Here is a 27372-nt window from a genome sequence, read left to right on the forward strand (position 1 = left end):
TGGAAAACGAGGGGGTGCTCCTTTCACATCACAGTAATCAAATACAACATCCCTCACCTGACTTCACAGGAATGGACGCTCAGCTCTTTGTGCAGCAGACCGCTGGTCAGGTTGTACACCAGCACCGACCCGTTGCTTGTGCCTGAAGGAAAAGAGATACCCACAATCTCAGATTCATTCTGCAATCACAGTCACTTAAATGTCAGCCCTTCCCCAAGTCCCGGCCTTTCAGGTCAGGAAGCGGCGCAGCAAATTTCACGCTCTGTTTTACTTGAGGCAGTCGTCAAATATCAGAACCCATCAGTCTGGTGAAAACATTAAAAACCAAAGTCTGACAATCATTTGTCTACATCTTGACGCTGCGACAAAGAATTTCAATTACATTTGACCTCTGACGCATAATGAACGAGTCAGAAAGTCGGTATCTCTCCATGCACCGATCTGAAAACAGGCCCTTATCCTGCATTCACTTTTCTTTTCACCACAAGCTCCATTTATGACGTTTGTGCACCAAGGAGAGTCAAAATTAGATTTAAATAACCATTTTCAAACTTCTCTTTATCCTCTAGAACCGTACAAGTTGTTTGGTACTGTGTATGTAAGCCTAATACAGGTGAAGGAATTCTGCTCTGATTGGCTGCCTGTACTGCACCTCATTCAAAAAAGCAGACCATGCTGGTTTGTAGGAAAGTTACTTTCTTTATCATCACAAAAACGATGAATTTAAATTGCGGTCCGATTTTCTATTATTATATGAGTCATACTGACTGGAAAGTGAACATATTTTGAAATTAAGAGTGTTTTTTTTTATTTTAAATGACAGGTTTCCATGATATATGTCCTCTAAATGAACCAAACATATCTATGTGAGAAACTCCAGAGCGTAACATCCTGGCTTGTGGCTTTGGGAGAGAGTAAATGGACTGTAGGAAAATATATTGGATGCTGTATTTATCCTGGCACAAGGGCAAGTTTAAATGCTGGTTAATTGAGGCTATTAGCCAGAGGAGAGTCTGAGAGATGCGAGGACAGTGCTAGCCTCATGGGACTCTGCACTGCAGGTGCTGCCTCATTACACACACACACACACACACACACACACACACACAAACCTGAAAAGCACAAGGTCTGCCTGAGGCAAACTGCCATTAATTTAATTTTCAGTCGAATCAGCTATTAAGTACAGGTTTTCGTTTTTCAGGAGATGTTTCTGAGGAGATATAAGAACTCTTTTGCAAAAGAAAAGAGAAAGTCAAAGTGAAAAAAGAGGAGTTCAAACACTGATTAAAAGCTACAGAGAAAATGTGACTCCTAACAACCACCTGGAAGAGCTGGTCGACACCAACACTGCCCCCATCAGATAAACAGCACTTAAAGCTTTCATCTCTGAGAGAGAGGAGAAAATCAAGCTGCTTCAGATCTGAAAACATCCACAGGTGTTTCTGTCCATCCTTCCACTGTGAGAAGACGACTCAGCGCTGTGGGTCTGAAAGGATGTGTAGCTGATCAAGAAGAACCTCACTGAGAAAAGGAGACGGACACATCAAACAAAGAAGCTGAACGATGGACTGACCACCCCAGAGTCCAGACCTCAACACCACTGAATGGGTTTGATTACTTCAGAAAATGATCAACCAGCTTCTAAGACTGAACTTTGGAGGTGTGTCTGCAGATTCTTTGAGGAGCTGAAAGTGAGTCTCCTGAAAAAAGAATGGAAGCTGGAATAAAGGTAAAGAGCGGCACACTGAACACTCAGACAGCTGAGATTAGACTGAGCTGCTGAGGAATCTGTCAAATGTCAAGTCTGTTTTGACTGGAAATAAATAAATGAAATAAATGAAAGGTGGTCTCTGAGTTTTACACAGTACTGTAGCTGTTCTTGGAAGCGAGTGAGGGGAGGCAGCCGGGCTGAGGGGACGCAGAAGAAATAAGATGATGATCTTAGTTTACCTTCATTAAACACAACTGTATTATGTTTTAATCTCCATTAGAAGCAAACAGGAAGCAGAAACGAATACAGAGAGGGGCACAAACATCACCTTCGTTCCACAAGATCGTTTTTTGGAGGACTGTGCAAAACACACAGTGGAGATAAGATGTTTGTCTGTGCTGACAGCATCTGTGTGTGTGTGTGTGTGTGTGTGTGTGTGTGTGTGTGTGTGTGTCCATAATAGAGCGATCTGATATCAGCTTACAGTGGCGGATCGGCAGGGCGTGATATAGCTGTCACACAGCCATAAATACTTTCGGGGGATGGAGGGATGCCACGGTGAATGAAAGTAATAGAGACAGAGCGGGAGAGCGAAGGAGGAGTGCCAATGAAAGAAGGATGGAGGCTGAAAATGTTTTTTAGCAGCCATGCTAAAGGGCATTTGGAGCAGCGTGAATCTGGAGTGTTAAATTAAAACTTGGAAAAATCCAGTTACATCCAACTCACACAGCAATACACCAATGAGTGCGTTTACATTATGTTTACGTTTTTGCACTTAATAATCTGATAACTGCAGAAAATCAGATTTTGTCAGTAATCCGATCAACACGTTTACATGCGCTTGAGGAATCAGATAATGGGGAAACTCCGGATCTACACGAGTCAGACAGTAATCAGATTTAGATCAGATCTGCTTTGCAACCAGCCAAAAAACTCAGAAAAGAAGACGAGACATAAACGTAATGTAAAACTCAAACTTTATGCCGCGGCTTTTTTTAAACATCGAGTCACTTTAGCTGAAAACATGAACATACATCATAGAGGATGAAGAACATTTAAATCCTTCATTTCGTCGAGCACGTAGTCGGTTCCAGCTTCGCTCCAAACGCTGCTTGCTTATTTCCAGTACCGCGGTCTGTTTTCACACATGAGCAAACTGAGAAACCCGAAAGAAATCAGAGTAAGAGTTTACATGCCCCGAGAAATCTGATTACTGAGCTGAAGTCCAGCCTCTTTATCAGATTTCTAGACCTTAATCTGATCTAAGAAATCAGTGTGCTGTTTAAATGACCATATGAATAATCAGATAACTGCAGAAATCCAATTATAATCGGATTATTGAGTGCATGTAAACACACTCATTATGACCACCTACCAACACACCAAAACGGCTCTGACCCGCCAAAGCACGGACTCTTCAAGAACTCTGAGGGTGTTCTGTGGTATCTGGCACCAAGACATCAGCAGCAGATCCTTTAAGTCCTGTAAGTTGTGCGGTGGAGCCGCTGCAGATCGGACACACAGATGCTGAATCAGATTGAGATGTGAGGTGTTTGGAGTCCAGGGCAACACCTTGAATTCTTGCTCCTGTTCAACCTGTTCCTGAACTGTGTGCAGTGTGGCAGGGTGCACCATCCTGCTGAAGGAGGCCAACACCACTGCGGAACATCATGAGCATGAAGAGGTGAACCTGGTCTGCGATGTTTAGATAGGTGGCACGTGTCAAACTGACGGCCACATGAATGCCCAGACAAAGGGTTTCCCAGCAGAACATCACCCAGAGCATACCACCTAATATCTAACAGACCTTGACATGCACGATTATTATGAGATAAGCAGCGTTATAATGTTTTGGCTCATTGGTGCATTTCGATAGACTGTTTTATTTTTAAGGTATTTTTTACAATTTAATAAGCATTTTAAAATTGTACGGGCCTTAGCTATTATTTGTAAAATAAATAAATAAATAAATAAGCAAGCCAAAATATTTTTTGGAAGAAAGAAGTCATTAAAAAAATGCCCACAGAAGACAAAATTCCTATCTTTTCATAAGCTAAATAAATAAAAATAAACTAAAATTAAATTTAAATAAACAATCATAAAGGCTCTTCTCATTGAGCACTCCATGCCCTTGTGCTGTCAGGGAATGGACGAGCACTCTGATGGACCTTTCAGGATCTTTCATGTTGAACTTTGGGTTGTTAGTCGTCTTCCAAACTGAATTTTGTGGGTAGTTTAATTCAAAGTGTTTTGCTTCACAGTGACGCTCAATCTTTCCACTTTTGACAGGCGCCACGGACACTGAACAGACGAGACTCATTGGTCTCTTCATCGTCGGGATTCCTTTTTCAACAAGCCCGGTAGTTGCTTCACCAATCAGACAAGAAATAATAAATAAAATTAAAAATCTAGCCCTGCAGTCTCTGATGAGTGTTTATGTAATGCAAGTGATTGGATAAACTGTAACACAGGGCTGCTACACTGTTAGAAATAAAGGTTCTGTGAAGGTTCATTTTTCCTTCATCAGGGTACAAACAGTGTAAATGTTCCCTCAAAGCTCCAACAGTGGTTTTAAGGTCTGATTGCGAACCTTAAATGAGTTTTTCCAGGTGAAAGGTTCGTATTTGTACCTTTTCATAACCGAATGTTTTAAACAGAACAGTAAAATAAAAGCCTGGAGACGAGACGGGGTGTGTGGAGTCAGTACAGCTTAGAACATATCATTTCAGTGGATTATGGTTCAGTTATGTTCCCTGACTGAAGGTACTGAGATGGACCCTTGAGGGTCCCACCCCAGTGATAAGAGGGGCACTGACCCAGTGACAGTCTCCTACTTATTTTTTTTTTTTCTGAGAGTGTACATAAGCCGATTTCTATAATCGATTAATCGGTTCATCACAGCTTCAATGAATCGATTAATCTGGAAACAAAGTGCAGCCAGTAGTGTGTCAACAAATAAATATTTCATGTCACCCACAATGTGTCTTTCAAGAAACTAAAATACAAGGACCCTACCTTCTAAATCACAGCAAAAAGGGGGGACTAGCAACACATTCTCTGCAGTGCTTTAATAAACACTGCTCTCCTCAGTCTGAAAGGTGGAGAACAGCACATAAGCAAACCTTAAAAACAGCAGTCCAAGTACTTTTATAAAGGTAGTCTGATTCTAGAAAACCTTCACAGTGCTATTCAAAAGATTTCTCCTCAAGTTTTAAAGCAAAGATAAATGTAACAGTTTGTGTGGTTGGTAACATCATGTAATCAAACCTGTCATTACTGAGCGCACAGAAGCAGCTGGGCTATCAGCCATGCAGCGCTATAAAGCATGTTCACCACTCTCAACACTGTTTTTGTGAGGTTGGAAGGTCAAAACACAGACAAAAAAGAAAGTTTCAAAAAAAAATCCATATTCATGAGGACGAGCAACCCTGTGAACTCAAAACCACAGTGTTTTTAACTTTAACCACAGTTTTAGTGCTGATACATACTGAGCTTTTGTCATTTTCTACCATAAACGTGTTTCTCCAGTTGCTCACGCATGACAACAGTGCGGCAGTCGAAGCTGAGCTCAGTTTGACACGTTTTACAGGAAACTGCCTTTTCAGGTGACGTTAAAGAGAAGTGTTCCCTTAATTTTCACTATGTGAGTCGTGCATAATCCTGTACTGAAGTCTCTGCCATCTGTAACCTTCTCTTTCAGGGAGATGTTAATTGGGAGCACAAACGTCATAAAGTAAACTCACCAATAACTTTTTTATTATCAGCATTATCGATAACGTCAATTATACAACAGTTAGTCCCGGCCACACAAGCTGATTGGTTGAGAGGCGTTCTAACTGTGCTGTTATTTCACCATAACATCATGTTTTTTTCAAAAACACTGTATCACTCCGCTGAGACGCCGTTGCTAAGCAACAACTCTGACAGCTGTAGGAGACGCTCAAGACATTTGAACGTTTTTACTTCTCACTTTGCCATAAACAGAAAATGGACACTTTTAAGATCACATTTGACCGACAGCCGATTTGGTCAGACTCTGAAGATGAGACGACACTAAATTCCCAAACTGTCAGCTGGTCTGTGTGGAGCTGGAGAACGAACTGCCGGCTGTGCAGCGAGTGGGCGGAGCTCGTTACTCTGACGTAGCAACAAGCTGCTCGTTAAGGAACTATAATTTGGTGAAGGAACTGCGAACATTAAAACATTAAACGCTGCGTTCACGGCCCAGTTTATTAACTTATTACTGTATTTATTTAACTGTTATATAAAAGCAATAGAACACTCGAGGAGTGTGTTATCGCCAATAACATCACGGCTGTGATGATCTACGGCGACCAAATCACAGCCGTGATGTTATTTCGCAATAACACACGACCTCGAGTGTTCTACTGCTTAATTAGCTGTTGCAACTCTACGTTAAAACGGAAGCGCATCTGTTCCGTCAGATGGATGATATAAAAATACTTCAAAGATCATTGCTCTTATGGGTAATTTTGAGAACGAGTATTTGCGGGCTATGATATTCAGAAATATCAACAAGCATTGAAAGCCTGGAAAATGCTGTTCAGACCAGCAGTAGAATAAATAAAGTGTATTATTTGTCATTTAATAACTTCTTGCTGCAACAAAAATACTTTAAACGCTGACAAACATCTAAAATGTCTTTTGGCAATGAGCTTTTAATATTTAAATCTACACTGTATAAGTGAATTGAATAAAAAAGTCCATCTTTAGGGTTTTAACTTTATGTTCACTGCACTCCATACACGGACTGCAGAGTGCGGTCGTTTTAAAATGCAAAAAAAAGGTAAAATGATCAGTTATTGGCGCCTGTATCGGCCATAACAAGGTTAATTAATGGTTATCGTCAGTCCACAGACTCTTCATAAGTGCACATCTAGTTTGAAGAGAGGTTTATGAGTTTTTCAAACCTGTAAACATTCTCAACAGAGGAGATCTGAACAGAGGAAATCTGAAAGTCTCAGAGTGGCAGACAGGCCTGGGATGAACATGAGTGTGTTTTTCTCTGTTTTAATGAGACCGAGAGCGGCAATTTCAGCCTCTCCTGCTTTTTTCAGCTCTCCACCTTCCATTCTCACTCCGTCCAAAGTGTTCAGAAGTAGACTGCCTCCGCTTCTAATGGCCCCCAGCACTTACAGACTCCAGCCAGGCTGGATTTCTCAGAGGCAGGCGAAGCCAGCAAGGACTGCCACCTTCTGCCGATCGATCCTGTACAGCCCAGACTGATTGATCTCGCCACGTCCAGAACAGCATGATTGGTCTCGGTTTCAAGTGTTACCCACCACACCACCTGGGTGATGATGGGCCAGCTCTGTCCGCTGATAACGGAGCGACAGCCTTCCAAGGACAGACCATCTGTTCTTAGCTTGAGGCTTTAAGGCTTGTTCGTAAAAGGTCAAAAGTCAGAACTGGAGAAGTACAATAGAAAAGACTAGAAGACTCTCTGACTCAAGTGCACATTTCTCTGTAACACTGCTGCACTGAAAAAAGAAACAATTCTGCAGAATTCAGGTGTTATAAAACTGATAATTACAGTTTGAAGTCTGATCGGCTGAGCCAGGCTCAAAACTGTGGTAAAATACTTTAAGTATACTACTGTTCAAAAGTTTGGAATCAATGTTTGTAACAAGCTTAAACTATTCTAACATCATGTCAGTACTGAGCAACTTCATTTGTAGGAAGCTATAAAAACGTCAGAAATGTTAGACGCGTCTAGCGATGATCAGAGCTGTGGATGATTCTAAAATGACTGCACAGATTTCTAAATACATACTAAATAGGTACTAATATAACTTCATTCTCAAAGCTGTAGATTACTGTAAACCTACACTCTACAATGTGGTGTTAAATAACACACTGGTGTTGCCTGTTTTAACACTTTTTGTGTCGTATTGTTTTCTGATTTAACTCATTCTGTTTTAAAAGTAACACAAAATGTGTTATCTGTAATGGGCACAGAACTAGTAACACTTGAAGGGTGTCTACATAGCACGTTTGTAACATATCACAAACACTCGCCAACATGCTCATAAATGCTTAAATCAACATTCATAAAGTATACGTTTTACGTGACAGTAATATGGACTAATACGTCATTTTGCCGAGACATTTGAAAAAAAAGGACAAAGAATAACGAAGTTTAAAATATAAATGCTTTAGAAAAAACAAATGTATAATTTTTTTTTTATTTTGGCTGTCCAGAAACGAGGAGTGTCAGTAAAAATAATAGTTTTTCAAAATTCAAATGGAGACTTTTATTTTGAAAAATATATCTGAGTAAAATTACAAAGTAGTCCATATTAAAGTCATGTAAAACACGTATACTTTATCAATGTTGATTTAAACATTTATGAGCATATTACGGAGTGTTTATGCAAGATGTTATGAATGTGTTATCTTGACACCCTTCCAGTAAAGTGTTGTCAAATTTTTTCAACATATTTTGTGTCAGAAGTAACGTAAAATGTGTCACCTCAAACTGAACACACTGATGTGTCTAGTTAGAGATTGTGTTTTTTTTTAAAACATCTTTTTTTTAGAGTGTAAAAAATTTCACATAGAAAACTGTGTAAACAGATAATTACAGTATAATATTAATAATTAAACTTTTTGCAGTAACCAAGCTGCTGTAAATACTGACTAAAACATCTAAAATATCATTTGGCGTCCATGTTATTATTGTATATTGTTGCAGTCAGACTAAAACCTTGTTTCTCCCTTTTTTCCTGATTGAACAGTGTTAAAATGTTATAATGATAATTTCGGAGATATATGATATGATTTGTCCCGACGGTGATGACTGTCGATGTTATTACTGCACAAATTCAAAAGCTGACCTGTACACATCAACTCAACAATGTGCATGCTCAGTAAGTATAACCACTGTACTGTTCATCGAAAACTGTGACATTGCTTGGCAACTGTAACCTACTGTTAACGAGCTATATTACTTAATGGAAGATGGATTTATTTTGATTATTATCAATAAATGTAATTATTTATTGAACACTGGTTTATCAAATTGGATGCTGTCACAATAAGTAAAGCCCATGCACAGCTATGAAGTCATCACACCCCTTAACTGTGGTAAAATCAGTCTAATGCACAGTTTACTGTGGATTTTTGCTTTTAGAGTTATAATTTATTCAACAGCAACAGAGACTTTGCTCATATGAATGAAGGGCAACATGTAGTGGGACATTTAATAGATATTTAATGGCTCTTAATCACGGTGCTGAAAATAAAGTCCCAAGAAACTACTCCTGGAATTTTCAAACATAACAACCGACACAGACAAGGTCAAAGGAAAACAGCACTTGTGATTCATTCGGGCTAATGGAGGACATGCATGAAGTTTTAAGAAAAAAAAAAAAAATCACACCATCTCCTTGACTTCAATCAAAGAGTGTGCTGTACTTTCCCTTTTTTTTTTTTTAAATTTTTACCCGATTTTCTCGTCTCCAATTCCACCCGCTAGTTAGGACTCCCCCAATCACACGATGCTATCAACGCTAGGAGGGTGAAGGCTAACACAGGCTTCCTCTGAGACCTGTGAAACGAGCCACCGCTTCTTTTCGAGCTGCCGCTCACGCAACGTCACTGAACAGCCGAACGCGCTCGGAGGAAAGCGCCAACCGCCAGATCTGTTACGTCAGCTAACAGACGCCTGCGCTGACTAGCATCGCGCTGAGTGAGTGATGGGGGGAGATGGGGGGCCATCCCACCCACCCAGAGAGAGTGAGGCCAATTGTGCTCTCTCGGACTCCCGGCTATGGACGGCTGTAGCATCACCAGGGATCGAACTCGCGATCTCCTGCTGATAGGGCCAACGCTTAGACGGTTGCGCCACTCGGGAGCCCGTACTTTCCCTTTTTAAAGAGAGGCTTTGATAGTCAAACACAGCGAAAGAACAACAAAAAAAAAACATACTTTAAAATTCTACGAAATTAGATTGTAAAGTTAAGTACTGTGGAAGTAGAACAGTCAACACTGTGAACTTTATGAAATGACTAGTACAAAGAAAAATCCACTGGATTATTTTTGTCTGCAAAGCAATTACTGGTCAGCTTCCTTCATATTTGTTTGTATTCTCATCAACAAATAAGTCTCAATTTATGTTCTGGTAGTTATATTCAATTGGATGCCTTAATAGTCCTGTCTGTATTGCAGAGCAGCTTATAGAACCGTTTCTAAAAAAAAGTTGTGATGCTGTGCTAAATGTAGAGCTGGGCGATATGGCCAAAAACGTTATCACGATAAACAAAATTCATATCGTTCAATATCGATACATATCGTGATAAATGTCAAATCATGATTTCTTTCACGTTTGAAGGCTGATTTTGCTCCTGGGTGGTTAATTGTGGTTTTAAACTATCACTTATGGTCCGATCATGACAAACACTCGGCAAACAGTGGAACATTTCACTAATCTGTCTTGGGACAGTGGGAGAAAGTCTCTGAGCTGTTTTTATCAGCTGGAAAAGCACAGCTGCAATTTTTGTAATAGTCATGATTTAAGAAAGAAAACAGATTATTTTAGCTGTCTGGTGACGAGCGCTCGGCTACCCCGCTACAAACGCTAAACAAGTGGCCAACAACAGAGCTAAACTCTTTAGTTTCTCAACAACGTCAGCTCGGTTCGGTAGGTCACTGCGGTCACTCCGACCACATCCATGTCAGAGCAGATCACAGTATTCAGACACCAGCTAGACGACTGGGTTTCTCTAGGCTATCGTAGTAGTTTAAGGGGTGAACCGCAGTATATCTGACGCTCGCTGTGTAAAAGCATTATCTGCAGTGTGAATCTCTCACACCAGTCACAGAGTCCTCCTTTTAGGTACGTTTAAACTGAAAGCGGTGATTTTGTGTCTTGTTTGATCTACCGTATCATCAATACACCGTGTTGTGACGGAGCGCTGCTTCAAGTTAGCCAGCAGCTAAAAACAGCTAGCCTGGAAAGACAGCGCTCTCCCGCTCTCCAATGCCTCACAGCTTCCTCAGTTTACTTTCGAACATGAACCACTTCTTTCTTTCACTTTCGTTGCTCGAGAATGCACTAATACTAAAATATGACGGTTTGGTGCTGTAACACGGCGCTGCAAACGTGATTTAACACCGCTAAAGTTGTTAGCTAGGATGCACGGAAAGAGGTGAGCTCGCTGTAGGACAGTACCGTTACACCACTGACCTCGTCACTCAGACTCGGTCACAGGAGAACAGATCGCCGGTCGCTCCACTCAGACAGGGACTGTATAACTCCGCGTTTCAGCCATTGCTAAAGTATATTTGGCGACCATTTTTTACTCGTGGCCCCCTCCCTCTCTAATCAAGTCGAAAAATTCGGAAGTGCGCCCTCTCCTGGCGACAGCCGAGTAGTGTCTCTTTCCTTGTAGTAGAAAACGCCACCAGGCCTTTCACTAAAACGTGGAAGTGTGAGAATGGTGTATTATATCGAACATTTATATTGCTCTATCGAGGAAAAGTTATATTGCGATACTTATCGTTATCGTTTTATCGCCCAGCCCTAGCTAAATGTAAATAAAACAAGGCAAAGATGTACATATCATTTAAACCCTGTATTTAAACGCTTTTATTCAAAAATATACTGCCATTTTGAATTTGATGCCAGCAACACATTTCAAAAAAGTTGGGACATGTTTACCACTGCTCTTTTGACACGCTGTAACTGTTCAGGAACTGAGGAGACCAACTGCTGCAGTTTTAAAGAGAAATGTTTTCACGTCCTTCTTGATACAGGATTTCAGCTGCTCTACAGCTCAGGGTCTCCTTTGTCATATTTCAGTTTCATAATGCACCAGTTTCACACCTGGACTCTTTTAATACAGCCATGCTGTTGTAATACTTACAAAATGTGGTTTGGCATTGTCCTGTTTAAATAACCAAGGCCTACCCTGAAAAAGACGTCGTCTGGATGGCAGCATATTTTGCTCCAAAACCTGTATGTATCGTTCAGCATTAATGGTGCCTTCACAGATGTGCAAGTCATCCATGCCATGTGCACTAATGCACACCTAGACCATCACAGATGCCGGCTTTTGAACTGCGTGCTGACAACAAACCGCATGCTCCCTCTCCTCTTTAGCACTGCATCCAAAAAGAATTTTAAATTTTAAATTGCCGGACCACGGGACACTTTTCCACTTCACTGCAGTCGTCTTAAATGAGCTCAGGCCCAGAGAAAGTGGCGGCGTTTCTGGATCCTGCTTATATATGGTTTCTTCTTTCCATGGTAGAGTTTTAATTTGCATTTGTGGATGCAGCGATGAACTGTGTTCACAGACAGTGGTTTTCAGAAGTGTTTCAGAGCCCGTGCAGTGATTTCCACCACAGAATCAGGTCTATTTCTTAGGGTCTGAAGATCACGGCTAGGCAATATGGTTTTCCAGCCTTGTCCCTTGCATACAGAGATTTCTCTGAATTCTCTGAATCTTTTAATGATATTATGTCCTGTAGATGATGAAATCCCCGGGTACTTTGCTATTTTACATTGAGAAACGTAATTTTCCTGTGCAATCTCAGCCTCTTTTTATACCCAATCATGTTACTGACCTGTTGCTAATTAACCTAATTAGTTTACAGCAGTTTACAGGCTTTGAATGCTAGTTGTATTTCTGAATGAATACTTGAATGCAATAATATTTATATTTCACACTTAACTGTAACTTTGAGTATGTCTGTTAACAAAGTTAAAAATAAACCCAGTAGGCAGAAACAGTGTATTTACAGTCAGGCTGAAGCTCAGCTGCTCACACAATGTATCTTGCTATACAAGCTGTAATTGTAGCCCTCTGATTTAGAGCGTATGAGGGATGCTAAGGGTGTAACGAATTAGAATTAGCATTTGTATTTATCACCATCACGACTTTAGTTGTATTTAGTGCTTATTTATTTTATCGAATTACTATATTTGGCTAGTTTGCTATTTTGGAACGCAGCAGTGAGATCTGAGCTCAGAGAGTGGAGTGGAGAATAGGCCCCTTTCACATTTCTGCATTTTTCTGCTGGAAGTAGTCGTTGCAGGGTGACGCTGCTTCCGCTAAAGCAATAACAGCAGCAACAATGACAAGTTAAGTGTGTACAGTTTACTCAAATATTAGAGCTTGAAGCAAAAACAGCCGTATCTCAGTTTCAGTGGTTTGTCAGCTGACGATGAGCAGAGGAAAACGAGTTTGTGTGATTAAAAAAGGAATAAACTTTGTCATACAAAGTAAAAGAACCTCTTTGTCAGCATTTCACCGCTGCTGACTAACGTTACACTGAATGCAGTTTGTGCTTTAAAGTTGCTGCTGCAGCCGCTTTCAGAGGAACAGTTTTCATTTTCTCCCTCAAAAACCATCGGTGACTGAGAGAGCGAGTGCTCAGCGGAGAGTAGACGTTCGTTCACTGGAGTCGGCGGTTCCACCTTAAATGGTGCTTGAGGCACCTGAATGTAACTGCTGCACCATTTAAGGTGGAACGGAAAAATTCGAACAGGAAGTCGACTTCAGCCACTTTATGTTTGACGGTTTCTCATTGCAGATTAAACATTTCAGGAAACCGGTTGAGTGCTTATAAACGCAAATAAGAAAAAGTCTACAGTGGCGCTACGGGGCCTGATGACCCGGCACACCCCCTGCCGGGATGTGTGCGTGTTCAGCTTTTGCCGCTTTAAGTAGTTTATTGTTAGCAAGCTGTTCCAACATCTCCAGCTAATATTTCTGAGGTTATTAACTATCCAGGCAATAGCAGAACTTGTTTTACTCAGGGTTTACACACTTCCATTTCTTGTGAAAAGGGCCTACTGAGGAGCTTTTGGAGCTACAGGCCCGTCTGTACACGAGGAGAACCACTCTGGAAGCAATTCACCAGTTAACATGCCCAGCTGGTGCAACATGAGTGCTGAAACCTGTGTTATCAGCTCTCAGGCTCCACGTCTGTGGCCAAAAGGCTCATGAAATTCACCCTCAACAGACTCATCTGCCTAAAGGAGAGCAGCAGCATCAATGTTCCCTTCTTCATCTAATGCCAGATTTCATCACAGCAAACAGGCTCGAGGCTCTGAGCTCCCTGGTTTCAGCATCACTCTCACAAGAGCCTCAAAATGCTCAGAGAAGTTTCACTAAACTTACACATTTGAGATGATTTATTAACGTTGTTGTGCCTCCATGGTAAATCTGCCTCTCATCACACATTCTGCACTACAGTTTCTTCTTAACGTGATATGAAAAGCTCCCACATGGGACTCCTTTTGAGGCAGGTTTGCTCTTTTAGCTCAATTGGCCGTGTGGAAAGTGGTGCAGTTTGAGATGAAATGATGCAACATGGATACTTGACATGAATTTATAATGAATTTATACATCGATCAGGCATAACATTATATCCGTGTTTCTACACTCACTGTCCATTTTATCAGCTCCACTTACTATATAGGTGCACTTTGTAGTTCTACAGTTACAGACTGTAGTCCATCTGTTTCTCTGATACTTTGTTAGCCCCCTTTTACTCTGTTATGCAGTGGTCAGGACCCCCATGGACCCTCAAGGAGCAGGTACTATTTGGGTGGTGGGTCATTCTCAGCACTGCAGTAACTGATGTGGTGGTGGTGTGTTAGTGTGTGTTGCGCTGGTCTGAGTGGATCAGACACAGCAGTGCTGCTGGAGTTTTTAAACACCTCAGTGTCACTGCTGGACTGAGAATAGTCCACCAGCCAAAAATATCCAGCCAACAGCGTCCTGTGGGCAGCGTCCTGTGACCACTGATGAAGGACTAGAGGATGACCAACACAAACTGTGCAGCAGCAGATGAGCTATCGCCTCTGACTTTACATCTACGAGGTGGACTGACAAGGTAGGAGTGTCTAATAGAGTGGACAGTGAGTGGACACAGTGTTTAAAAACTCCAGCAGCACTGCTGTGTCTGATCCACTCGTACCAGCACAACACACACTAACACACCACCACCACCAGAAACACAATGAGCGTAGAAACAAGGAGGTGGTCATAATGTTATGCCTGATCGGTGTAATGCCGTGTGTTGCTATGGAAGCCATGATGGTAGCCGTCTCGTTTAAATACAGAGTGTATGAGTTTTGCTAAGAGTGAGGCATCAATATTTTTCTGTCCTGCTTTTTTTATTGTCCAGCTTTCACATCCATTAACCCTTTTGTTGCCATATGAAGGCTAAAGCAGAGAGCTAACAGCAGGTTTTACAGTGATACTGGCTGTGTTTGTGCTGGTTGTGGTATGTTAGAGCTGGTTTCTCTCACTCTGGCTAGTGATGGGCAGTTCCTCTGAGTGCTCAGGTGTGTCAATCATGTTGCTATTGTTAACCCTTTGTTTATAATATGAAGGCTAAAAGCAGAGATGTAATATAACAGTAGCGAGTGGGGTTTGGGTGATTTTGGAGCTGGACCGCTTGCTGATGGATGGTCACAGGTGGATGAAATCACTCTGGATGGTGCGGTCAGAGTCTGATGAGTGATCTGATGTGTGAATAATGTCAATGAAGGCCAAAAAGGAGAGTAATAATATCAGGATTCTGGGTGATTTTCAGAGCCAAATTACTCACTGATGCTGACGTCACAGCTCGCTGAGTCTGCTGAACGTCCTGATATGTGTATTATATATGTAGCTCAAACTGTTCTGCAGTTATGAAGGCTAGAAGTGACCTACCATTTTGCCTGCAAATTGCACAGAAAAGACCACAGCTTGAATCTTATAATTTGTAAGTATATTAAAACTAAAAAAAAGATAGAGACTGTTACTCTTCCTAACAAGTGATTCTAATTCTGCATATTAAATTGTGTAAAACTTTACCCTCCAAAAAGTTTTCTGACTTTGTTGGAGAAGTTTTTTAATATCCATGCTTATAATCAATCTTTTTCCTGAGATTTTAATCAAAGACGTGATTGACTAAATGAGAGAGAGACCGAGAGAGAGAGAGAGAGAGAGAGAAAGAGAGAGAGAGAGAGAGAGAGAGAGAGAGAGAGACAGCCGTGGCATCGGCGTTTGGATTAAATGATGAACGGCAGTTGTGAAAAGCTTTATGACATGTTTGTGCCTTTTTCTTCTCCCCAATCATTTATCAGATTGGCTGATTTGTTTTGCTTCAGTTATTCATCAATTTCCTTTACAGCTGCTACAAAGGCAAGGTCAGGAATACTGACAGAGATGAGATGAGGTGTCTGTGCACAAACATACTTCACGATCCACATCCATTTTCAATCCTTTCATTTCTACCTTCTACTGATTCTGTATTTCCTGAAAATCAAACTTTAATAAGTAGGTTGAAATCGTTGGTATTGATTCTGCATTTAAATGAAAATGTATGTTTACAAAATTACCATTTTTCACAGCAGTAAATAAGCACTCTTCTCATTTATATTTATGAATGAGATGAGCACCATATATTTTTTTGAACAGCAGAATAGGTTTGCCTTTAAATGAACACTTTTAAAAATAAAGGTAGCAAAAAATGGTCCTCTGGATAGACACCATAGAAGAACCACTTTCAATTCAGTCTCTTAACAGAAACCACTCGTCTGAAAGGTTTTTTAGGTGAGTTTAAGTCATGTTTCTTTGGCAGTGCTCCAAAAACCCTTTTCAGCACATTATTGAAGGGCGAAACTGGCAGGCCTCTACTACAAAACTGCTATAAAACATTCATTCATGAAGGACTCGATGGGTGGAATCAATAACAGCTGAAGCCCGACTATTATATCAGTTGGCCCAATATCAATGGCACCAATAAGAGGTACCTCCTCATTAATTATATGACAGCAATACAGGGTGGACAGGGGAATTCCACCAATTTTCCAAAATTTCTGCAGAATTTAGTCATTAAGATGTAAACAGAGTGATTCAGAGTGGTTTGGTGTGAAATGGTTCAGATCTCTTTACAGTGGTGGTGATAGGAACCAGGGGTCGCCATGACTACAACACAAATATAGACATTTTATTTACTATCCAAAACCACCAGTGAACCTACACGAGTCTTCTAAGTTTTATATGGAATGTTTATGGGAAAAATTGAAAAAACTAAGTTTTCTTTGGGGTCTATTTTGTGTCACAACATCGTACATGTACCCCTCAACCATGAATGGATTTTAAAAACACATTTTAGACCAAAACCTTCTCAAAACTATGGTAAAACAATGTCTCAGACATCAGGCAGACTATTTCTAACAATTTCATGTTAAAACGTTCTGTGAGGGAGCTTTTAAAGGCATTAAACTCTTCAGATGCCTGGTTTCATTCACCACCACCGTGAACAATTCTGACTTTCTCTAAAATGGAGCATTTCAATCAAACCACTCTGTTTACATCTCAACGATTTAATTATACAGAAATGGGAAAGACTGATGGAATTCTCTGTTAAACATGAACACAAAACACTATCATGACTAAAATAACAAAAACATGAAAACCTAAATCTCTCTTTAGGAATGAGAACAGCATTATTATAACACAAAAAAAAACAAGTTAAATTGGAGATAACTACCAAAAAAACAAAAACGCAAAACATTCTGGGTAACCCCGCCTCCAGTGCTGCAATATATTATCTAAGGCAGATTATTTGAGAGTTTGTTGTGTTTGAGTTTAAGAAACCTAATCACTGCAAACAGACATATTTCACAATTCACAGTTGACATCCAACAAACTGATCAGTCAGTAAAGCATGTAATTAATAAACCATTGTAATATAAAATTGAAATCCAAAAAAAAACAAATTATATCAGCTGACAGCTTCAGTTATCTTAATTTCTGATGCCTTAAAAACTATATTGGCCACAAAAATGATGCATCAGTCAGGTCCCATTAACAACAGCCAAAATATAAGAATGTAAAATTTATAGGGTGCCAGAAAAAAAAAGATTGTATGTGCCCGTAATAAAGAGACAGCAGAACCGAAAATGTCGTTTGGAAAGACATTTTCAAAGAATCCCTCCTCATCAAAACATAATGCAAAATGTGGACTCGCTACAGAGCTCGACAAAAGGAGCTGTGTGCAGTACTCACCTACAGCCAGCAGGGGCTGGTAGTGGTTGATGTTCTTGGTGGTCAGTGGGGGGCACATACGCAGGGAGAAGGGTGGCAAGGGCAAGCCGGACAGCAGCCCGGTCAGGAGAAACTTCAGCTGCACTTCCTGCTGGCCAGCCGCAGGCCAGGGGGGATCTACACCTGAGATCAGAGTGTGACCTGAGAACACAGCCAGTCGGAGAGCAGAAGGTCTGGTGAGGACAGTTTAATGAAAAATTCAATATGGGCATACAGTTTTCAAAAAATGATAAAATTGCTCAGTTTCATTATTTGATATGTTGTCTTTGTACTATTTTCAATTACATTTAAGGTTTAAATGATGTTTTTATTTACATTTTGCACAGCAGCCCAATTTCTCTGGAAATGGGGGTGTACTTCAAAACAAGGGGATCTAACTGCTCACTATGTAGCCATGAGGGACAGGGATGCAGCCTCATTCCTGCTCTAAAATGCAGGGGCGTGGCTAAAATAAGGCTCTGCCTACTGACTAAAACTGGGTACTGACAGCAATTTCTGAATAAATACATTAGTTTCACAACTGTAAATTTAGGGGTTAGGGTTTGGAGCAGACTTCTCCCAATAGAAAAAACCCAATAAATTATGTTCACTTATTATATATTTATAATAATAACTATAATAAGATAAATATATAATAATTACTAATTACTATCTCTATTAACACCTTGGGTTTAAATAGATCAGAACAGATTCCTAGTAAATAGCTAAGCTTTGAATACTTCATTGTTTTTTGTCTTTTCATTTACAGTTTCTGTTTTTACTGTACAACCGCAGCTAAAACTAATTTTGTATAATAGTCCATATTTCAAAAACACTGACATTTGAAGACATTTCCACCGTAAAGATTTGCATCAGCCTATTAAGACAATATCTTTCTTTCTAGATAAAGTGATTTGTGCACCTAAGCACACTATTTAAAACCATTTATTTTGGCAACAAGTGTGTTTGTGCTTGTGATGAATATCACTTAATTTAGAATACATTAACATCAATTATGTAAAAAGTAACAAGAATTTCTAGTAGTTGATATATTGTGAGTAATCTGAAATTTGTAATAGTGAGTAATAAATGTAATTTGAGCCATCACATGGATTTGTTGAATTCCATCAGCAGGACACCTGATTTAATTTAATGAAGTTTTTATTACCCAAACCAGGTATTAGATGATAACTACAGATAATAATGTGCTTCCTCAAAGACAGGTTTAGAAATGGTTAAACTAAAGACTTAAACATATAAAATCACTACTTCATTTTTTACTGATAATTGTTTTTATTCTAACATTAGTCCTCATACTTTCTATCAGTTCTAATAGTATATTTATATGTTATGTTTTCTACTTCCACTAGAGGGCCCTCCACAGAAATAATCACAGGAGCCCAAAAGCACACAGTGTTTAAACCAGTAATTCTTAGTCTGAGGGACACCAATCGCAAGATGGTCATCAAAAAGGGTACCCAGGACTATTCTGATGGAGCTCTGTGAAGGACTTTTCCATAAAACCTTTACGGCAGTTATAGGTATAAGCTGTATATAAGCTACCACTGTAGTTATAAGCTAAGGACAGCGGTGGTGACGAAAGAGCGACTGTCAAGTCTGTGACTGGAGCAGGCGGCTGCAGTAGCTGTATAGCAGCTTATAAATACAAAGCATCCACATTCAGAGTGTTAGCAAGTCAGAAACGTCTGCTATCTGAAGCAGATCATTTGGGAACCTCTCACAGGAACGTATTTACGTTAGCATTATTGAGTTTAAATAGTAAACATATCAGCTTGTTCGGAACGACTGAGCTGCTAAAAAAGTGTCAGTTGTTTGCAAATATCGTCATATAATTCTAATCAGCCTCTTATACTTGTGGGTATATTTCGGTTTTTCCATATGAATTTACATGCCCAAACTCTAAGGCAAATTATTCAGTAATTACATGAAATAAATTTACATTTTGGGTTTTTTTTTGTGTAAAAGCTCCCCTCAAATGAAAATGTGTTTTATGATCATAAACATATTGCTATATGCTTACAAGTTACGGCTGAAAGCCAAAAATCTTAGATGTTCTTTGTATTTTTTTATAAAAATAATTTTTACAGAATATATCACTGAAGAGACGCCGTCTGAGATCCAGTTTATAGTCCAGATTTGTGGAAAAACTGGTCGACTTTCAGTAGAAAAAGTTCAGCTTCTTTTATTATAAAGTTTTAAAACTACATTACCCATCTATTTGACTGGAATGAAGATAGTCCCAGCTCTCATATGACACCCACATTTTAAATGAAGCTTATAAAATATGAAAGTTATGAGATAAAGAATATGACGAAGTGCGTTTTGGAACAACTGGTGGTTCCAATGAGTTAAAAAGGTTAAACCAAAACAAATGGCTGTTTTATATGTTTATGGTCAGCAATGGCATGTTCTTCAAGTAATTGTTCGTGATCATGTGACGATGTACCTAACTGGCCTGGAACACTCGACATTCAAATTGATATTTTCTAATCTGAATTTAAAATTTTTCCTCTGAATTCAAAATCTACTCAAATATTGAGTTTTATTTGAAGAGCCCTACTGTGAGTTCAGTCCTCACATTAAAGATAACATACGGTCGTACTGTCCAACCCCTGAGAGACACAGACACTTCAGCCGCAAGGCAAACAGCAGAAATGATCCATGCAGCTCAGAGCCAATGTTAAAGCAGATACAAAGGAGATAAAAAGGGCCTCCATGTATGAGAAGGTTATCAGTTTTGGGCTACTGACTGGAACAAGAGGATGAAAGGAGAGCAGAGTGTGCCCTCAGGAGCTCAAAACACCCAGCCTTCCAAAGAAAAGAGCACAGGGCTCACAAGACGGCTCATCTTATTCCACGCAGGAGACAGTGACGAGGTGGAGGTGAAAAAAAGGAAAGCAGAGGAAAGAGACACTAAACATGATGGAGCTCCTTCGGCTGGTTCTTCATTAGGAATGCACTTGTTAAATTAAATCTATTGAAGCTAAGTGGGTGAGAAGATACTTCATCCTGATGTTCTAACAACAAGTGAGCAGCCAAATGTAGTATCACATAATGCCGTAAAGCTTTCAGGATGTCTATGCTGGAAACGTCAAATGCATCAAATCAAACTGTAAACAAACCACAGACTGATCAGAAAATAGCTGCTTTACTGACAGAGCTGTGCAGCTGTGGTTTGGGGCATGGATTTCAAAAGGAATGCGACAGGTTATGTTTTATTCCCAAATTCAACATCAGTAGTTTAAATAACAGTTAAAATACAACCCCTTTGGGACGCTGTGCAAAATGTAAATAAAAACAAAATGCAAAAGATGTGCAAAACATTTAAACCCTATATTTCATTGACAATAGTACAAAGACAACATATCAAATGTTGAATCTGATATATTTTATTGTTTTTTGAAAAATATTTGGCCATTTTGAATTTGATGCCAGCACCACGTTTTAAAAAAGTTGGGACGGGGGCAACAAAAGGCTGGTAAAGCTGCGTAATACTTAAAATAAATAAATAAATAAATAAAATAAAATAAAATAAAAAAAACACCTGGTGGTTATTTGGCAACAGGTCAGTAACATGACTGGGTATAAAAGAGCATCTCAGAGAGGCGGAGTCTTTCAGAAGTAAAGATGAGGAGGGGTTCACCACTCTGTGAAAGACTGCACGATCAAATAGTGCAACAGTTCAAGAATAACGTTTCTCAACATAAAATAGCAAAGAACTTGAGGATTTCATCATCTACAGTACAAAACACAATTAAAAGATTTAGAGAATCTGGAGAAATCTCTGTATGCAAGGGACAAGGCCAAAAACCAATGCTGGCTGGCCGTGATCTTCGGACAATCTGGCAGCTCTACATTAAAAACTGACAATTCTGTAGTGGAAATCATTGCATGAGCTCAGAAACACTTCTGAAAAACACTGTCTGTGAACACAGTTCATCACTGCATCCACAAATGCTAGTTAAAAATTTATCATGCAAGGAAAAAACCATAGATTAACAGGATTCAGAAATGCTGCCACCTTCTCTGGGCCTGAGCTCATTTAAGATGGACTGAGGCGATGTAAAAGTGTCCTGTGGTCTCACAAATCAAAATTTGATATTTTTTTGGAAATCATGGACACTGTGTCCTCCGGGCTAAAGACCACTCTGCTTGTTTTTAGCGCGCAGTTCAAAAGCCAGTATTCATGATGGTATAGGGGGGCATTAGTACACATGGCATGGGTGACGTGCACATCTGTGAAGACACCATTAATGCTGAACGATATGTCCAGGTTTTGGAGCAACATGTGCTGCCATCCAAACGACGTCTTTTTCAGGGAAGGCCTTGATTATTTCAGGAAGATGATGCCAAACCACATTTTGCATGTATTACAACAGAGTCTGGGTGCTAAACTGACCTGCCTGCAGTCCAGACTGTCACCACTGAAAACATTTGCCATGTTGTGAAAACGAAAAATGTGACAAATGAGCCCCTGAACTGTTGAGCAGCTGAAATCCTGCATCAAGCAAGAACAGGAAAAGTTTCACTTTCAAAACTACAGCAGTGTCTCCTCAGTTCCCAAACACTTAGAGTGTTGTTAAAGAAGAGGTGATGAAACACAGTGGTAAACAGGCCCCTGTCCCAACTTTCTGGAATGTGTTGTTGGCATCAAATACAAAATGGGTATATATTTTTCAATAAACAATAAAATTTATCAGCTTCAACATTTGATATGTTGTCTTTGTAGTATTTTCCTTAAAAAATATGGTTTACATGATTTGCACATCATTGCATCCTATTTTTATTTACATTTTGCACAGCGTCCCAACGGGGTTGTAGTTAAAATTTTCTCCAATCAAAATATTATAGTACTGAATTTGTGATGCAAACTGACTTATTGAAAACCTGTTTAGCACTTTTCAGCCTCTAATTAGTGATGACTAAAACTCTACAGTAGAATACAGAACACATCTTGAAGTCTTTAGTGACTTATTCAATTGTTATTAGGTTTAAAGCGATACACTACAGAAGTCAACTGACGTTATCTAGAACCTATAGGAATTGTACACTAATAAGATGTTCATTTAAGTGACTACTCATACTAAATAATATATTTAACAGAGCGTTTATTGTGCATTATTGCAACTGACTATGCAGTTAGCAGTGATTTACACATAACAGATCTTCAATTGTGCAGTAATACAGATCCTAATGAATAAAGTTTAACGCAGAGTGAATGAACAGTCATTTAGAAGTGACTGATTTGGGCTCTACAAGGCCTTAATAATCCCCCCAATGTGTGATCCTTAAAATAAAGTGATACTGAAATATTTAATGATGCTTATTAGGAGCCTTTAAGTACAGTAAAGCAAGTATGTATTTAGGCGCATGTGTGGTGTACAGTGTCTCACCAATCATTGTGTTGAGGGAGAGGTCTGGGATCCGTTTCTGGCTCCGGATCAAAGGAGTGCCACAGAAATTGATTGGAGAGTAGAGAGGGGACAAGCCAGAACTGTGATTAAGTGAGAAACAGACAGGAGGACAGACACAAAGAGAGAGACCTTTACAATCTTTGGTACAGACTAAAGATGTACATGATTAACCAATTAACCAATTAACTGCCAAATAAACGATTGTTCCACAAACGCTATTGGTTAAAAAAACACTAATTCCTATTTGAACGGCTGTTTATCATTCATGTGTTTATGGTCATACACTCTTAAAAGTGATGGTCCTTCAAGTGTTCTTTAGTGAAGAAAATGGTTCTATATAGAACCATGAACACTCAACGAACCCTTTGCATGATGAAAGGGTTCTTCGCATCGTAAAAGGGTTCTTCGGAATGTGCTGTTGATGGTTCTAGATAGAAGCTTTTTGAAAAGGATTCTATATGGCACTAAAAGCAGTTCTTTTATTGCTAAGATGTCAAGCTTGTAACAATACAGAACCCTTCTCAAGAAGGTTCTTTGAAGAACCATGTACCGTTCATTCCCCATCAGTCTGAAGAACCCTTTCATGGTGCGAAAAACCTTTTAATCATGCAAAGTGTTCTTTGAATGTTCATGGTTCTACATAGAACCATTTTCTTTACTAAAGAACTCTTGAAGAACTCTCTTTTTTAAGTGTGTATGGTGACAGCTTTCAAGAGCTACTGAGGTTCATGGAGCCAACTTCACAGCCTTAGAACATAGAACTTCCAGTAGCTCGTCATTGTATTTTTCAGTAATTTCATCAACTTTTAAGTGTTAGTTAGTCATATAATCATGACCATAAGAGTTTCAGCAACTCAGTTTAAGCAGAACCGGGTTCTCTTGTAGATTTTTGATACCTCTTCTACATGCTAAAGCCTGTGAGTACTCTGTTCCACTTTTCATACAAGAGCACTTTTTAATATCTCTGTGCTTTAAATAAAGAATTCAGTTAATGTGAGATTTCGTTAGTGAGCATCTATTACGCATTTTACAGCTTCGAACGTGGCTCAGCCAATCAGCTTTCAGAACTAGACGTTTCTACTTTCTTATATTTTAACCCCTTCCTGCAGGTCATTCCACCTGCTAAATGGACATCAATTTTTAACTAATATAATCAAATATTAGTTTCCCCTCTGTTATCAGATTAACTACGATACCGTTGTCTTGTTGAGCTGCTAGCAAGCAATGAGAGGCGAGAGGGGAGGGATGAGAACCCCCTGCCTTGAAAAACAATCACACCTCTCCACAAAGACGGCCATGCTGAAATAAAACTGCAGGTTTCTTCATATCAAACAAGCCTGTACAGTTATTACAATAAAAAAAATAGCATTTACACACAACAAACCCACTTTTATAAACGTTATAAAAGTTATGTATCAATAAATGACTCATTTGCTCACCTATGAAGATAAAAATCCATTTCACTTCTGGTTTTGTAAATCATACGCATTTTAATATATTCCATTAACATTACTGAAGGAAAAAAAAACACACTCAGTTCATCTGAGGGACATCCCAAACAGGCTGAAATTATATTTAATGGCTACTGTGGGAAAGAGTCAATATGTCCTTCATTTTAGGCTTGTTGAGTAATGACAGTACAGACAGCGAATGAAACATAATCAGTATAATCAATCAACTATAAAGATACCTGAGGTTGGCTGATGCTTTGCTAATGTGAGCTTTCAGCTCCCACAGCATGACACGGCCATCGCTGACCACCAGGGCGGCCCTGTTCTCGTTGACGGGGCAGACCACGGCGCGGTAGGGCCGCACCGTCTTGGTGACACGGATGGCGTCGCACTGTGAGCGCAGGTCATACACCAACTCCTGCACGCTCTGCTCCGGGTCTGCCGCTAAAACAGTAGAAGGAATTTTAAGAGAAATGCACTGGATTGTACTGAGATACCATCTACAAAGCAAACAGCTCTCTGGGACATGAAGGCCCACCAAGAAGGTACTTCTACCTAACTTACATGTTAGCTTCAGTGTAGTTCAGTGGTCGGCAATGTGTGGCTCAGGAGCCACATGCGGCTCTTTTACTGCCCTGTTGTGGCTCCACAGCGAATTAGATTTGTAGGTAAAAAATAAAATAATCCTCCTTTACAGTAAAATAAAGCTCTGCTGATCATTCAACACAGTTTAACAATAAATGGTCTTAAACGCTGGAGTTAATGTAGAACTGCTAATTCACCCTTTAACCCTGAAGATCAGCCCAGACTGCTGGTCACCATAGCAACACAGACAACAATCTCACCTAGCTAGTAGTTAACGAAACGGCAAAGAGAGAGATTTAAGATGAACACAATTTGGAGACGAATGGACTTATTTGCGTTTATAATCACTCCAGCTGGTTTCCTGATACGTTTAATCTGCAACAAGAAACTGTCAAACACTCAAAAGTCACAAAGCTTAAGTCGCTTCTCATTCGCCAGCCTCTAGTTCGAATTTTCCCCTTCCACCTTAAATGGTGCAGCAGTTACATTCTGGCACCTCAGGCACCTTTTAAAGTAGAACGGGTAAAATTTGAACAAGAAGCTGGCAAATGTGAAGCGACTTTAGCCTCGTAAAAATTAAACATTGAGAGACATTTTACAAGAAACTGTTCTACTTTTGAGGAAAAGTTTCCTGCCGGAGATGCGAGAAAAGTAGCTATAGTTGAGCTAAAACTTAAAGTAGAGCAAGTCTGCGTTTTCGTTTATATATTTTAGCCTATACTAGACTAGGATATTCGCACATACTGAGACATATTTACAGCCAAGATGGTGAAACGTTACTTCAATAAAATGGACATACTGTTGTGGCTCCCAAGGTGATTTGATTTTTGCTGAAAGGACAAATCGGCTCTTCTTAACATCTGGGTTGCGACCCCTGGTATAGTTATTGGGGCTGCATTATATGTTACAATATGTGGTGAAATATAGTAAAAACACAGGGACCTTTGATCTGATAGTGTAGCTTTGTCTTCATTATTTTCACCATAATCATGTGCACTAAAGTTGTGCAATCAGCTGAGATGCTTAGAGGACATAAAAACATTTTGTAATTGGTTAGAGGGCTCATTTGTATAGTGTATCCTTCTGTGACATCAGAAAAGCAAAGGTAAATACTACAATGCCAATTAAAAACCTATACATTGTGCAGCAGCAGTGCAAGCCTCAACTCCAAAAAAGTTAGGACAGTATGTGAAATGCAAATAAAAAGAGAAAAGAGATTTGTAAATTCGATTTGACATGTATTTAAACAAAAACACAAACACGATATTTAATTATTACTAGAAAATCTCACAGATTAAAAAATCTCTGAAAAACTGAGATGCTTCTGTGATGGTTATCACCACATGGGCTCGGGAATACTCTTGACCAATTGTTGTCAATAAACACGGTCAGTCACTACATTAACTAAATTAAGTTAAGACTGTACCATGCACAGTAAAAGTCATATGTCAACAACGTCAAGAAACACTGCCGACTTCTCTGGGCTCGTTTGAAACTGACTTTTGCAAAGTGGAAATGTGTATTGTGGTCTGAGAAGTCAACCTTTCAGATCATTTATGGAAATAACAGACGTTGTGTTCTCTGGACCAAAGAAGTAAAGGACTTTCCACATTACTACTAGTTTTAGAGTTAGTGGGTAACTTCTGTGAAAAGCTGTGAAAGCACCTCTAAGATTTATTTAAGCATGACAAGAGCAAGAAACATTCTGCATGCACAACAGCATGGCTGCGTAATCAGGGAGTGAGGGTGCTAGACTGGCCTATCTGCAGTCCAGACGTGTCTCCTATTGAAACCGTGTGGCGCATAATGAAGAACAAAATATGACGCTGAAGACCCTGTACGGCTACACAGCTGAAGACTTGTATGATGGCAATAATCTGCTTTCAAAACTGGATCAACTGGAGTCTTTAGTACCCAAACGATTAATAACTGTTGTTAAAAGGAAAGATGATGTAACACAGTGGTAAACAGGTTCCCGTCTCAACTTTTCTGGAACGTGCTGTAGGTATCAATATTGGGAGGAGCACATATTTACAAAAAAACAATAAAAAGCATGAGGCAATAATTGGTTTAATCCAAATATGCGATTATCGCATATCGAACAATGATTACTATTCTACAATGAGTCTCCCTTG

At 39.6% G+C, this 27372-nt stretch overlaps 1 protein-coding gene across 1 annotated transcript in view; it reads right to left on the reverse strand.

Annotated features, from left to right (window-relative positions):
- Window positions 1-27372, reverse strand: part of wdr11 (WD repeat domain 11) — a 154636-nt gene that overhangs the window by 86042 nt on the left and 41222 nt on the right. The window contains 4 exon segments of the mRNA XM_036573658.1: window positions 58-142; window positions 17749-17928; window positions 23181-23281; window positions 24892-25096. Of these exon segments, the coding sequence (XP_036429551.1) occupies window positions 58-142; window positions 17749-17928; window positions 23181-23281; window positions 24892-25096 (571 nt within the window).

This window comes from Colossoma macropomum, unplaced genomic scaffold (assembly GCF_904425465.1).
Source record: "Colossoma macropomum unplaced genomic scaffold, Colossoma_macropomum, whole genome shotgun sequence".
Classification (NCBI taxonomy): Eukaryota; Metazoa; Chordata; class Actinopteri; order Characiformes; family Serrasalmidae; genus Colossoma; species Colossoma macropomum.